The sequence below is a fragment of the Chelonia mydas genome, chromosome 18 (genome assembly GCF_015237465.2).
Source record: "Chelonia mydas isolate rCheMyd1 chromosome 18, rCheMyd1.pri.v2, whole genome shotgun sequence".
Taxonomy (NCBI): Eukaryota; Metazoa; Chordata; order Testudines; family Cheloniidae; genus Chelonia; species Chelonia mydas.
Genome location: NC_051258.2, coordinates 8,271,705 through 8,284,324, shown reverse-complemented (window position 1 = coordinate 8,284,324; position 12,620 = coordinate 8,271,705). Strand labels below are relative to the sequence as shown.

At 45.4% G+C, this 12,620-nt stretch overlaps 1 protein-coding gene across 3 annotated transcripts; it reads right to left on the bottom strand.

Annotated features, from left to right (window-relative positions):
* Nucleotides 1-1,225: 1,225 nt before the first annotated feature.
* MRTO4 (MRT4 homolog, ribosome maturation factor) lies at nucleotides 1,226-12,598 on the bottom strand. 3 transcript variants are annotated; one of them, XM_043531903.1, is made up of 9 exons: nucleotides 12,188-12,390; nucleotides 10,926-10,984; nucleotides 8,941-10,509; nucleotides 8,347-8,450; nucleotides 7,753-7,834; nucleotides 4,501-4,568; nucleotides 3,241-3,392; nucleotides 2,323-2,399; nucleotides 1,226-1,558 (listed from the first exon to the last, which is right to left on the bottom strand). In XM_043531903.1, the coding sequence occupies exons 3-9, from the start codon at nucleotides 9,268-9,270 to the stop codon at nucleotides 1,403-1,405; spliced, it is 969 nt and encodes a 322-aa protein (XP_043387838.1). In that variant the 5' UTR covers nucleotides 9,271-10,509; nucleotides 10,926-10,984; nucleotides 12,188-12,390; the 3' UTR covers nucleotides 1,226-1,402. The 3 variants fall into 3 exon arrangements, with proteins under 3 accessions (XP_043387838.1, XP_037737268.1, XP_037737269.1); XM_037881340.2 differs by lacking the exons at nucleotides 8,941-10,509; nucleotides 12,188-12,390 and adding an exon at nucleotides 12,440-12,598; XM_037881341.2 differs by lacking the exon at nucleotides 8,941-10,509 and having other exon boundaries at nucleotides 12,188-12,380.
* Between the last annotated feature and the right edge of the window lie 22 nt (nucleotides 12,599-12,620).

Here is a 12,620-nt window from a genome sequence, read left to right as displayed (position 1 = left end):
GGAATGAGCAGGGCAAGGGTGTTTGGGTTTGTGGTTACTGTTCCTTCTACATTTTCTTTGAGGTAGCTCCTGGGTTGCACTTAAATTCAAAAAGTGATATTGTGCTTAAAGGTTGGAGACCACGCATCTAGACACTTGCAAGTGCTGTAGGCACTAATTACAACTGGTCATGTGACTACTTTACCACCACAGTGCCCCCTTCTGTCTTGGTCATGTAGTTGCAACCTCAGTTCTGCTTCCTAAAGTCTTAACTACAGGATTTTGCCTGCTTCTACAGATTGAGTATTGTACACATATACTCCTCACTTCCACAGCAGCTCTACTTCAGAGGTTAGTTACACCAACATTTAAAGTATAACCTTTAGGACTCTTTCCCCTTTTTTAAAAAAAAAAATACTCATTCCCTTAAAGCCTTGGAAGTGCTGGGCCAAGAATCAGTTACAGGAAAATCACAGGTATTCTCTACTAGAAGTTGGAGTGAAGGTAATTCTTCTATTTCAGTGGTTTTCAACCTGTAGTCCACACATCCCCTGGGGTCTGAAGACTATGTCTAGGGGGTCTGCCAAAGGTTGGCATTACCGTAGAACAGTGGTTTTCAACCTGTGGTCTGCAGGCTGTCTAAGATTTCCAAAGGGGTCTGCACCTCCACTTGAAATTTTTTAGGGGCCTGCAAATGAAAAAAGGTTAAACTGCTGCTCTGTTACCATTCTACACCGAGAAATAGGGAAGCTGCAGTAGTTCTGGTGATGCACTGTTGTTAAACAGGCTCAGTGAAGACAGAAGGAACTTACTAAAAGATGGCACAGGAAACTAGCTTAGTCACTACACTTCATCCTTTGGCTTCAGTGGTAATTTAGTCAGTATCTGCTCTCAAAGGAATAGTCCCGATTGTTCTCTTAGCTTTTGAATTAAGACAAAACCCAACCTTCTAGGGATCCTAGGAAATATAAATTAGCACCTTCTCCTTTGGAGACAAGTTGCATTTAAATAGTTGCTCTCTAAACAACTGTCATTTCTAATGCAAAGTGAGCAGTTCAAAAGCAATTTTCTGTAGGGGGAAGGATTATGGGGCGGTGAAGTAGATTTGCTGAGATATGGCTCAAGTCTGAACAATAAACACAGAGTGGAAAGGGTTTTACTTCTTACGTGAAACTTGAGCCTGTTCTCAGGTTCTGCACATTTTCTCCTGGTTCAGGGATGCTCAAAGAGGCTGCACAGGCAGGGATCCAAAATTTCTACTTAATTTTATATATAAACCATTTGCATCATCTTTGATAAATAGCAAGTCTGTGGGTTGATCAACTTTGTCCTGCTGCAACTGAGGGAGAGTACCCATGGGCTTCAGTGGACTATTCTTGAAATAGAACAAACTGTCTCTAATGTGCTATAGCAGGTCTTTCAGTTAGTTGCCATTTTCTTCGTCGTCATCCTCCTCCTCCTCCTCCATCTCTGAGGTTTCTTCTGTCTCCTTCACCAACTGCTGGAAGTCTCCTGTCTCAGAATGCCACATGCACTTGATGGTCACTTTAAACTCTGCCATCTCATAGCCAAAGAGTTTCTGAAAGGGAGACAGAACTTGTCACTCATACTGCTAGCCTCCTTGTGGCAAGGGTAGCTCTCACATTAACTAACACCTTTAAACTGCATTATGACAAAACAGGGGATGTCAGCAAGAATCAAAGGGTGCATTTTAATATAAGGATAAGTTGTTCATCTTGAGCTAGACCAAAAGCATGAAGCTATTTTAATGCAGACTTTTCCCTTCAAGCTCGATTAGATGGATCCCTTCCTCAGTCCATGCCACTCTCAGGCAGCTATGATTTTACTGCTGGTTTCAAAATGCACAGTATAAAACTAGAATGCAAAGGTAGGATTCAAATCTCAACATGCAAGCCATTTAATTCTTTTAGCAATACCTGATCTATCATCCATTAGCCTGGTCATTTCTCTGTGTGTTCTTATAATTAAGCAATACCTGTCTCAGCACAGGGTATTTCTCAGGTTATCAGCTGGGCTCCTCCATTTGCACCTTGGGCTATTCTTCCAGCTGGTCATTAATCCCCACTCAAGCATTATTGCTTAGCAACCAAAACAGCTCTTAAGGATGCATACAACCCTAATGAACAGCAGCTATTCATTATGGTTAATATCCAGAACTGGAGTAACTTGATTTGAGCACAAATGGTTTCACACACTGAATTAAATTTACTGGCCACACTGATCTGTAATTTCAGGAAAGATCCACAGGACTTGTTACTGGGTGGAAATAGTGGCTGCCCCTGAACTATAGCTAGATAACTGTGCTGCTAATATGTTACTCACCAAGACACGAGCCTGTTCAGGGGTCAGAACATCCCCTTCCTTGCAGACTTCATAATCCGAAAGCAGTGTCACCACTCCTGCAGGAACACAGAAGAAGAAGGGGATCCAGTCAGGGGGATGAATACCACATGAGGTTAGAGAACAAATGGAGCAGCTGTGGTAATCAGAGCTCCCAGCCTGGTTCTCTATTGCTGGCAGCATAGAGTAATGAAGCTTCAATCCAGCAGCACAATAAATTGTTTTGATTTTTACATAGGCTGACCCTTCTTTGAGGAAATGTAATATAATGGAAGGCATGTATCAGTCGTTGAAATTGATATGCAGTGTAAACCCACTTCAGCGACTAATCTCTTAGCAGGTGTTTGCTTCATGCCTATCCTCTCCCAAATGCTGAGTTCTCCTGGCTCCCCCATTTTTATGCAATTACTAATTCAGGCTGATTCCTGCCTCCCAATTCCTCTGACAGAAATAACAGGAGACTTCACATGACCGCCTGTGGCTTTGCCAAGGCATATAATGAAGTAAATAAATCACATCCTCCATGAGAAATCATTGTGATCTGCAGGTCAAGCCCAGCTGACTGATATGAAAAACCAAGGCATACAGGAGATGGGGCTTTCATCAGGTGCTTGGCTTATCCTGACCAGCTCTTAGAAACAAGAATTTTATGATATAGAACAAACAAACAATTCCAGTGTCAACCATAGGAGGAGAAAGGGGTTTTTAATATTAGATGTTCCCTGCTGAACATATGCTCTGATTTCTGCTTCCATCATCTAACACTCACCCTGCCCGGCCTTCCTGCATATATGCTGACCAAGATGCTACCAACATTTATTGAATAAAAGCCAGTAAATCTGGAATAATTTTAGTGGCGGAGAGGGAATTATGATCATATGCCCCAGCCAGCTCACATACCTTTCTTCAAAGCCGTTGGCAATCCCAGCTGCCGTAACTGAGGCTCCATGGAGTGGGGAAACTGCTCCAGGGGCCCTGTGTCTAGGCTCACTGTGAATGTTGCCTTGTTACCTGCACGGGCAAAGTCCACCTCTTTGAACTGAGAGAACCATCTGGAGGGAGGAAACAAGAGTACTACTTATTTAAGAAACCTCCAGCTGTGGAATAAACCTCATTTGGGATGGGTCAGCCTTGGAACTCATCTATCCTACCCCAAGAGGGGCGGACATTGTGAAATCAGCATCTATGGGTTTTGTACTACCCATCACTACAGTATCCAAACACCTTCCCTGTAAAACAGATCAGCAGTAATAAAGCCCAGAGTATTTTTTTTTTTTGCAGGGGGTATGTGTCTTGGGGAGGGTGGGAGAGATGGAGGAAAAGAGAGTGACTGAGGTTGTGAATGTTCTGTTGATGGTGGAAAAGCTTTAGAAGGCAGCAGGGTTGCAGTTTTTCCTGCTTTCTCATTAAAGAAATACATCCTTTTCAAGCTAGGTTTACAATTACCTCTCCCCCCTCCTCCCCCCCCGAAGCAAAATTCCTCTAGTTAGCCTGGGTCCACATGATGGATGACAGGCCAACTTACCAAGAGATGGTCTACTGCTTCCACACTCACTCTCTCCTGCACAGGCCAGCGAGACCAGAAGGTGATTTGTACTTGTGTACAGTGTCCATGTGTGTAGGTAACTCTTGGGGACTCTGGAAAGCTTTGTAGCTGTTTGACCATACACTAACTTTACAAGTAAGTGCAAGTTATGTTAGAGCAAAGGATTCAGGAAAGGAAAAGTCCAGTCAGATGTGTTTGTGGGGTGGTGGTCAGAGATTGCTCACCCTGTGGCATTAGATTTTACTGTTATGGAGATTACCCAGTTTCAATGGACAAGCGTAGTTCAACATCTCCAAGAAAGCAGCCACGTGAGTCAGAGCGTAGCACCTCCCATTCCCTTTTCAATCACGGCATAACCTGCTATACCTTCCCCCTGCCTTTTCCACTGTGAGCCTTTCCCATCGCAGCTCCAAAGGGAGGCATGCATAAAAGCATTTTACGCTGAACATTGTCATGAGATCAGCATCAAGGAGAACGAGAGAATTGCTGCCAGTACGGCTTCTGTTTCAGTGAGGGCTCAGTCTGAACTTTAGTTCTTTCTCAATCGAGATGCAACACTGGTGGCAAGGGTGCCATTAGCCCAAAGCCCCTTTGTTACCCCCCCAGATACTTACTCGTTCACTTCTTCTTTGGTGCGATTGGTGAACAGGAGACCAACTTCACCTCTTAGGTGTTTGCTGACCTGGAAAATAAGCAGCATGTGGAATTCAGCAGCGCACTTATCCTGGACTATGCTAAAGCCCCCTAATACCACGGAATTTACTCAGGAAGCCCAGATAATTCAGAGGACCCAACCCTTAGATTTGCAGATATTGATTCATCAGCCCCGACGTGTCTTGCAGCCCTTTGGTGCTGTGAGGAAGACTAAATTAAGGACAGGATGTAGATGGCAAATCTATTTCAGGAGACTTCTCCTCCTCGCATGAAACCTGTTCTGTGGCTGACGGAAGCACTGGCTTGGCAGGACATTCCAGATGTAAATTCTGGAGAAAGGAGATTAGATTGTGGGAGGAGGGAAAGAGTATGAATCAGTGGGGCCTAAGAAAGAATTTAGCTCAAGATTCTCAGATGTTTGATCAAGAAAAGGCAGAGAAATCCCATTTGAAAAGTCACTATGATCTAGTCATAGAATTACTGAAGAAAAATTAGTTAAACAGAGATTAGGCTAAATCACACCTGGAGTTGCCGCTAGCGAGAGATGTTAAGAGTAACAAGAAGGGTTTCTTCAGGTATGTTGGCAACAAGAAGAAAGCCAAGGAAAGTGTGGGCCCCTTACTGAATGACGGAAGCAACCTAGTGACAGAGGATGTGGAAAAAGCTAATGTACTCAATGCTTTTTTTGCCTCTGTCTTCACGAACAAGGTCAGCTCCCAGACTACTGCACTGGGCAGCACAGCATGGGGAGGAGGTGGTCAGCCCTCTGTGAAGAAAGAAGTGGTTCGGGACTATTTAGAAAAGCTGGGCGTGCACAAGTCCATGGGGCCAGATGCATTGCATCCGAGAATGCTAAAGGAATTGTCAGGTGTGATTGCAGAGCCATTGGCCATTATCTTTGAAAACTCATGGCGATCGGGGGAAGTCCTGGAAGACTGGAAAAAGGCTAATGTAGTGCCAATCTTTAAAAAAGGGAAGGAGGAGGATCCTGGGAACTACAGGCCAGTCAGCCTCACCTCAGTCCCCAGAAAAATCATGGAGCAGGTCCTCAAGGAATCAATTCTGAAGCACTTAGAGGAGAGGAAAGTGATCAGGAACTGTCAGCATGGATTCACCAAGGGAAAGTCATGCCTGACTAATCTAATTGCCTTCTGTGATGAGATAACTGGTTCTGTGGATGAAGGGAAAGCAGTGGACGTGTTATTCCTTGACTTTAGCAAAGCTTTTGACATGGTCTCTCACAGTATTCTTGTCAGCAAGTTAAAGAAGTATGGGCTGGATGGATGCACTACAAGGTAGGCAGAAAGTTGGCTAGATTGTCAGGCTCAATGGGTAGTGATCAACGGCTCCATGTCTAGTTGGCAGCCTGTATCTAACGGAGTGCCCCAAGGGTCAGTCCTGGGGCCGGTTTTGTTCAATATCTTCATAAATGATCTGGAGGATGGTGTGGATTGCACCCTCAGCAAGTTTGCGGATGACACTAAACTGGGAGGAGTGGTAGATTCGCTGGAGGGATAGGGATAGGATACACAGGGACCTAGACAAATTGGAGGATTGGGCCAAAAGAAATCTGATGAGGTTCAACAAGGACAAGTGCAGAGTCCTGCACTTAGGACGGAAGAATCCAATGCACCGCTACAAACTAGGGACCGAATGGCTAGGCAGCAGTTCTGCAGAGAAGGACCCAGGGGTGACAGTGGACGAGAAGCTGGATATGAGTCAACAGTGTGCCCTTGTTGCCAAGAAGGCCAATGGCATTTTGGGGTGTATAAGTAGGGGCATAGCCAGCAGATCGAGGGACATGATCGTTCCCCTCTATTCGACATTGGTGAGGCCTCATCTGGAGTACTGTGTCCAGTTTTGGGCCCCACACTACAAGAAGGATGTGGAGAAATTGGAGAGAGTCCAGCGGAGGGCAACAAAAATGATTAGGGGTCTGGAACACATGACTTATGAGGAGAGGCTGAGGGAACTGGGATTGTTTAGTCTACGGAAGAGGAGAATGAGGGGGGATTTGATAGCTGCTTTTAACTACCTGAGAGGTGGTTCCAAAGAGGATGGATCTAGACTATCCTCAGTGATAGCAGATGACAGGACAAGGAGTAATGGTCTCAAGTTGCAGTGGGGGAGATTTAGGTTGGATATTAGGAAAAACTTTTTCACTAGGAGGGTGGTGAAACACTGGAATGCATTACCTAGGGAGGTGGTGGAATCCCCTTCCTTAGGGGTTTTTAAGGTCAGGCTTGACAAAGCCCTGGCTGGGATGATTTAGTTGGGGATTGGTCCTACTCTGGGCAGGGGGTTGGACTAGATGACCTCCAGAGGTCACTTCCAACTCTGATATTCTATGATTCTATGAATTTTTGGACTCCTGTGAGGGCTCTTAGCATTGGAGTTTAGTTTTTCAAACTGTAGCAAGAATTCCATAGGGCTGAGGCTCCAAATTATTTGTAAAGCTTGGATGGATGAATTCAGACTATTCAGATACTGGCTGCAGTCCTACTCCAGTGAGAGGCTAAAAAGATGTGAAGACATCTACTGGTGGAGGTCCTTCGAGCTCACCCAACAATTCTGCCTCCGCTGAAAGAAGATTAAGCAGTATTGGCTGAGAGATGCCACTTGTACCTGCAACCCAGATCTTCAGGATTGAGTTGCTATAGTACTAACAAGGAGTGTCCTCAATTAGGTATCTTGTGAGCAAGGCACCATGATTTTACCCCTCACCCCCAAACATGCTGGAAGTAGGAGAGGTAAATGCGGCAACATCCTCATGCACCCTTCCTTTGATGAACTGATAAAAAGGACAAATTTCTTACTATAGTGGAAGAACCTATGGTGAACAAAGCTACACTGACGTGAAGCTAACCATCACCAGAGTTAAAAGGCTGTCCACACTGGCAACGGGACTGTTGTCAAAGGCAACTTGCCTAAATATCTACATATCAGTGAAGGACTGGCATTTATCATCATTGTGGTAGTGCTTAGGCATGGACCAGGACCACTTCGTGCTAGGCGCTGTACAAACACAGAGCAGAAAGATGGTCCCTGCCCCCAAAGAGCTGACAATCTAAGTATCTGAACCCCATTTACTGCCGATGGAAGAGTATTGATCCATTCTGGCTCTCCAAAGCAATTCTTTATATTCTCTTGAGATTTACAGAAAATAAGGCTCACTTCCAAAACATGCAAAAGCTATGGAAATCAGAACATACCTGGTGTAAGTTCTCCTTGTACTCATCGGCTGGCCCCCGTCCCAGTGCCACCATCATAACTTTGTTTTTCCCAAAGAAAATCCTATTGGAAAAAAAGGAAAAGAATTCATCATGATGGGCTCAATACATCTGCAGAGTTGAATCAGGGATGAAGACAGGGGTTCTCAATCTGGGAGTCGCAGCCTCTCCCTTTTTAAGGGCCGGGGAAGGGGATCCTGAAACTTCTCTCTTGTAACCTAAGAATTAGGAAAGGTACTGTTCTGCCCCAAACAGGAGAGGGAAGGCAGGTGATAGTAATTGCATCACTTTAGCTCTACGTGCCAGTGCCTGAAAGATGCAGCTGCCATCAAACGCTGACGTTTTTTAAATCCTAGGGTTAACCCCAGCACTGCAGCCAAGAGCCCCAAGCTACTTCCTGAAAACTATCATCTTGAGGGGTGGAAGAGAAGAAAATTCATAGAGCTCTTTTAGCAGCTTACCTCCCCCTCCCACAGAAATAAGTACAGTAATCTGTCTAAGATATGTATACACCTATAACACAATATTCATGATCACTAGCCATGAGGGGAAGCCATCTTGGAGACTACTGCTCACCTGCTGTGCTTCCAGGCACTTCTGATATCCTTCAGCTTGTTGTTTCTCATATTGGCAACAGAGAAGATGAAGAGGTGTTTGTAGGTGTCCACACATTTCCGCAACTATAGGAGAACATGATATTGAGCAGTTATAGCAAACATCAGAGAAATCCCCATTGCATACCAATGCATTTCTGCAACAGCTTAAACACAGAAGATGGGGTGGGAGGATTGTTCAAAAATTCTATTCATGGCAACATCTCTAGCTCCCCAGCAATATCGGGCACTCCATGGAACTAACAACTATGATTTTGATGCGAGATTCTCCATTTGAACTAATCAACTGTAAAACTCAATTTTTTTTATATTAAAATAAAACTATGTATTATAAAACAAACACAGGATTTGTTAAACTCTCTCTCTCTCTAACGCTTAGCCAGTCGGCCATAGAGATTGTTGACTATTTGGTCCGTTCCTGCGCAACCGCAAAGGCTTGACGGCCTGAGAGTCCAACATCGGAACAGACTTGATGAACCCATGTAATAGGGGGTCTGCCTCTGGGCTGCCTCCACCCCCCGGTTGGTGGAATTTTATCCCGGATGTTACAAACCACCCGGAGAATGTAGTTCACTGGAACGTCTTGTGGCATCCTTGTGACATGGCCAAGAAGTGTAAGGAGCTGCCTGTGGACAATGGCCCCAGTAGTCTGTAGACCCAAATGACCATAAACATCTGCATAACAGATGAAGTCATTCCACTTTATGCCCAATATATGATGTTGACATTTTGTGTGGAAAGCCTCCAGCTTTGTCCGGTCTGCGCGGCATAGTGTCCATGTTTCACAGCCGTACAACAGTATGGGAAGGATACAGCTCAAATAAATCCTCAGCTTGGTTGTCATACTATGATGATGTTGATTCCATATCTGTTGTAAATGGCCCATGGCAGATGCTGCGATGCCAATCTGATGGAGAACCTCTGCGTGAGAATTGGAGGAGCTGCTAAGTATAGAACCCAGATAGCAAAAGCTGGAAACTGATTCGACAGTTTCGTTGTACAAGGAGGCTGGAGTCGCAGGTGGACCTGGTCCTAGAGTTTGCAGTTTTGTGTTTGACCATGAAACATGGAGACCATCTTAGCTAACTCGTCCTCCATCTGCTGGAGTGCCTCACAAAACCTGTAGGGGCTCTGTATTAAAAGAACAACGTCATCAGCGTAGTCAAGATCTCTGAGTGAGAGATCGCCGATTTCAATGCCTATGGACCTGACGGAATGCTGCATTATGAAATCCATTGCCCGACAAAAGAGTGCCTAACACCAGATACTGATTTAAAAGGCACTGACATCCGGTTCCCCAGACGAACATGGGCAGGGGTTCCATTATGAAGCTCTCTAATTTAGTCCAGCAGAGTGGTAGGGACACCTATGCCCTTTAAGGCCTTCCATAACACGACATGGTCTACTGAATCAAATGCAGCCTTAAGATCAACATATGCTACGTGCAGGTGCTTCCTGAACTCGCGGTGTATCTCTGACAATAAGCAAACGGCCAAAATGGTGTCTCATGTGGACCTGTTCCTTGTAAAGCCTGACTGTTGGGGACGACGCTTCCGATGTAGCAAAGGCTCCAGGCGTGCCAGCAAAACATGTACAAACACCTTCCCTGGAATGGAGAGCAAGGCGATCAGCCTGTATCTTTTACATTCGCTGCGTGGTCCCTTGCCCTTACAGAGTGAGATCACAACACCGTCCTTCCAGGAATTTGGCAGGGTTTCAGTTCTCCACACTAGACGAAAGATGGCCAGAAGTGATTCTGCTACAGGATCAATAGCACATTTTAGCAGCTCTGAGGGGATGCCATCAGCACCGGTTGTGCGTCCATTTTTCAGTTTAGAGACAGCACACTTCACTTCATCCAATATTGGAACATCAGTACAAATGTCTGGATCTGGAACTGCAGTGACTGCCAGATCATCCAGCTCAGAACAAGCGGCAGCTGGAGGATGGTTCAGGACACTGTGATTATGTTCCATCCAGCATGAGAGAATGTCATCATCTGATTTACATGGATGGCCTTGGCTGTCGTTCAGGATGCTGTTTGTAGTGACTACCTCAACCGCTAAACTGCATTACACAATTCAGCCATTAAGCCCACTGTCCTGCCCCTGGTAGAAGCCAATACCTGAAAAGACCAAGAAGCCTCAGTAATGTAGCTGGTTAACTGTATGACCCAATACACAGACAGCATGATGAATTCTTTTATGACCCTTGAGGCACACAGCTTAATCCTGAGGTAGTTTTACTGTATGCATTGTAACTTTTTTTTTTGTAAGAATCTTAACAGATTAATAATGAATTCATCTGACAACAGTTTCTCAAACTGCTTCTTTTCTATATTTCTGGGGTCTAGTCAAATTGCCTCTGTGTGCCTCAGTTTCCCCACATCTATAAAGCACGTAGTGTGACTTACTCTGTGTAAAGTACAGTAAGATCCTAACAGAAGGAGATTCTACAGAAGGGAAAGAACATATCTATGTTTTTCTCCGATACAGAATGGAAAACTAAATGCAGCACCTTATGACGTATGTTCTTACTTACCTCTTCTATTAAGCCCTGTTTGACTTCTAAACCTTTCTTCGTGGTTTTTGTTAGGGAAACTGAAAGGAAGAAGAAGAGCTTCAGCATTATCAATGGGCACTGCTTATGGAAAGTACAATTAAAAAGCACAGAAATGTGGCTGCCAAATACACTCTGGACATCAGCTTTAATGAACTCAAAGACTTTTGACTCACTCCTAGAAGACCAGGTGCAACCTTCTAGCACTGATGCTTTGCTGGGAGTCCCTGCATGGTTGTAGGATCAGAGTTTCCTTTACTGATTAAAACCATGAGCTACAAACCATCATTGAAATAAAACATTTCAGGGTTTCATATTGCACTGACATACAACAGCACACCGCCAGATATTTGCATCATCCCTAGTAGGAGACAAGGAACTCATGAATAGAAAGGAAACATCTTTACTGAGGCTGCCGAATGGGTTCTATAATTACCAAACCAACTAACACAGCCTATTCTGCCTAATGTCAGCACACAATTTCCCCCACCCCCAACCTTAGTGGTACTTAGACCTCAGTAACAATGAGGAGTCCAGTGGCCCCTTAAAAACTAACAGATTTATTTGGGCATAAGCTTTCGTGGGTAAAAAACCCACCTCTTCAGATGCATGGAGTGAAAATTACAGACACAGGAATACATACATATATATATATATATATATATATATATATATATACTGGCACATGAAGAGAAGGGAGTTACCTTACAAGTGGAGAACTAGTGTTGACAAGGCCAATTCAGTCAGGGTGGATGTGGTCCACTCCCAATAATGATGACGAGGTGTCAATACCGAGAGAGGGAAAATTGCTTTTGTAGTGAAGGTAACTCCCTTCTCTTTATGTGCCAGTATATACATTTATGCCTGTATCTATAACTTTCACTCCATGCATCTGAATAAGTGGGGTGTTTTACCCACGAAAGCTTATGCCCAAATAAATCTGTTAGTCTTCAAGGTGCCACCGGACTCCTTGTTGTTTTTTGTGGATACAGACTAATATGGCTACGCCTCTGATACTCAGACCTCAGTAGCCAGATTAACAACATTACCCAAAAGAGACACAGTAGTCTGAATCCGTTGTTGTTGTGGTGTGTGTGTATATATATAAATAAAATATTCTACAGCAAACTGACTGACCAAGTATTCTACGATAGGTTTAATCACAAAGTAAAAGCAGCCTGAGTGGTTAATAATTAAATCACAGTGTTTTTATATCACGCGCTGCCCAGAGCCGCAGGACACACCGTCAAGAGCCCCTGGGGGCTCCCACGCCGCAGTCGGGTACCGGGGCGTTGCGGCAGCCAGATACCCGCTGAGGGGGGGGCAGGCCCCGCCGGGGGCTCCACCTCAGCGGGGCAGGGAAGCTGCTACCGAAAGGCGAGTGGCCCCGCCCGACCCCGGAGCCTCCCGCCGGCACAGGGGCCCGGCGCCGGGCGGGCGGGCGGGCGGCGCAGAGGGGCCCCGGCAGTCAGCCCGGGGGGGGGGGGGTCACTCACTCTTCTTGTCCCGCTTGGACTTAGGCATGGCTCGCACGTTGCTGCCCCAGCTGAGCGCTCCAAGGACCCCGTGCGCCGCGAGGGCTGCCGGGATAGGAAGCCCCTGGAGGTGCCCGAGGAGGTGCCTGACTAGACCTGCCCTTGCTTGGGTACTCCCTTCCGCCACAGCCGGCCCAGCGCG

Bases quoted from the DNA above. Each gene is read 5' to 3' on its own strand.
- MRTO4 (XM_043531903.1), bottom strand. From the start codon at position 9,270: ATGGGCCATTTACAACAGATATGGAATCAACATCATCATAGTATGACA. The intron at 7,835-8,346 runs GTGAGCAGTAGT...TTTTTCCAATAG, and splicing joins AGTGCCTGGAAGCACAGCAG to GATTTTCTTTGGGAAAAACA. The intron at 4,569-7,752 runs GTATGTTCTGAT...CTTATTTTCCAG, and splicing joins ACAAGGAGAACTTACACCAG to GTCAGCAAACACCTAAGAGG.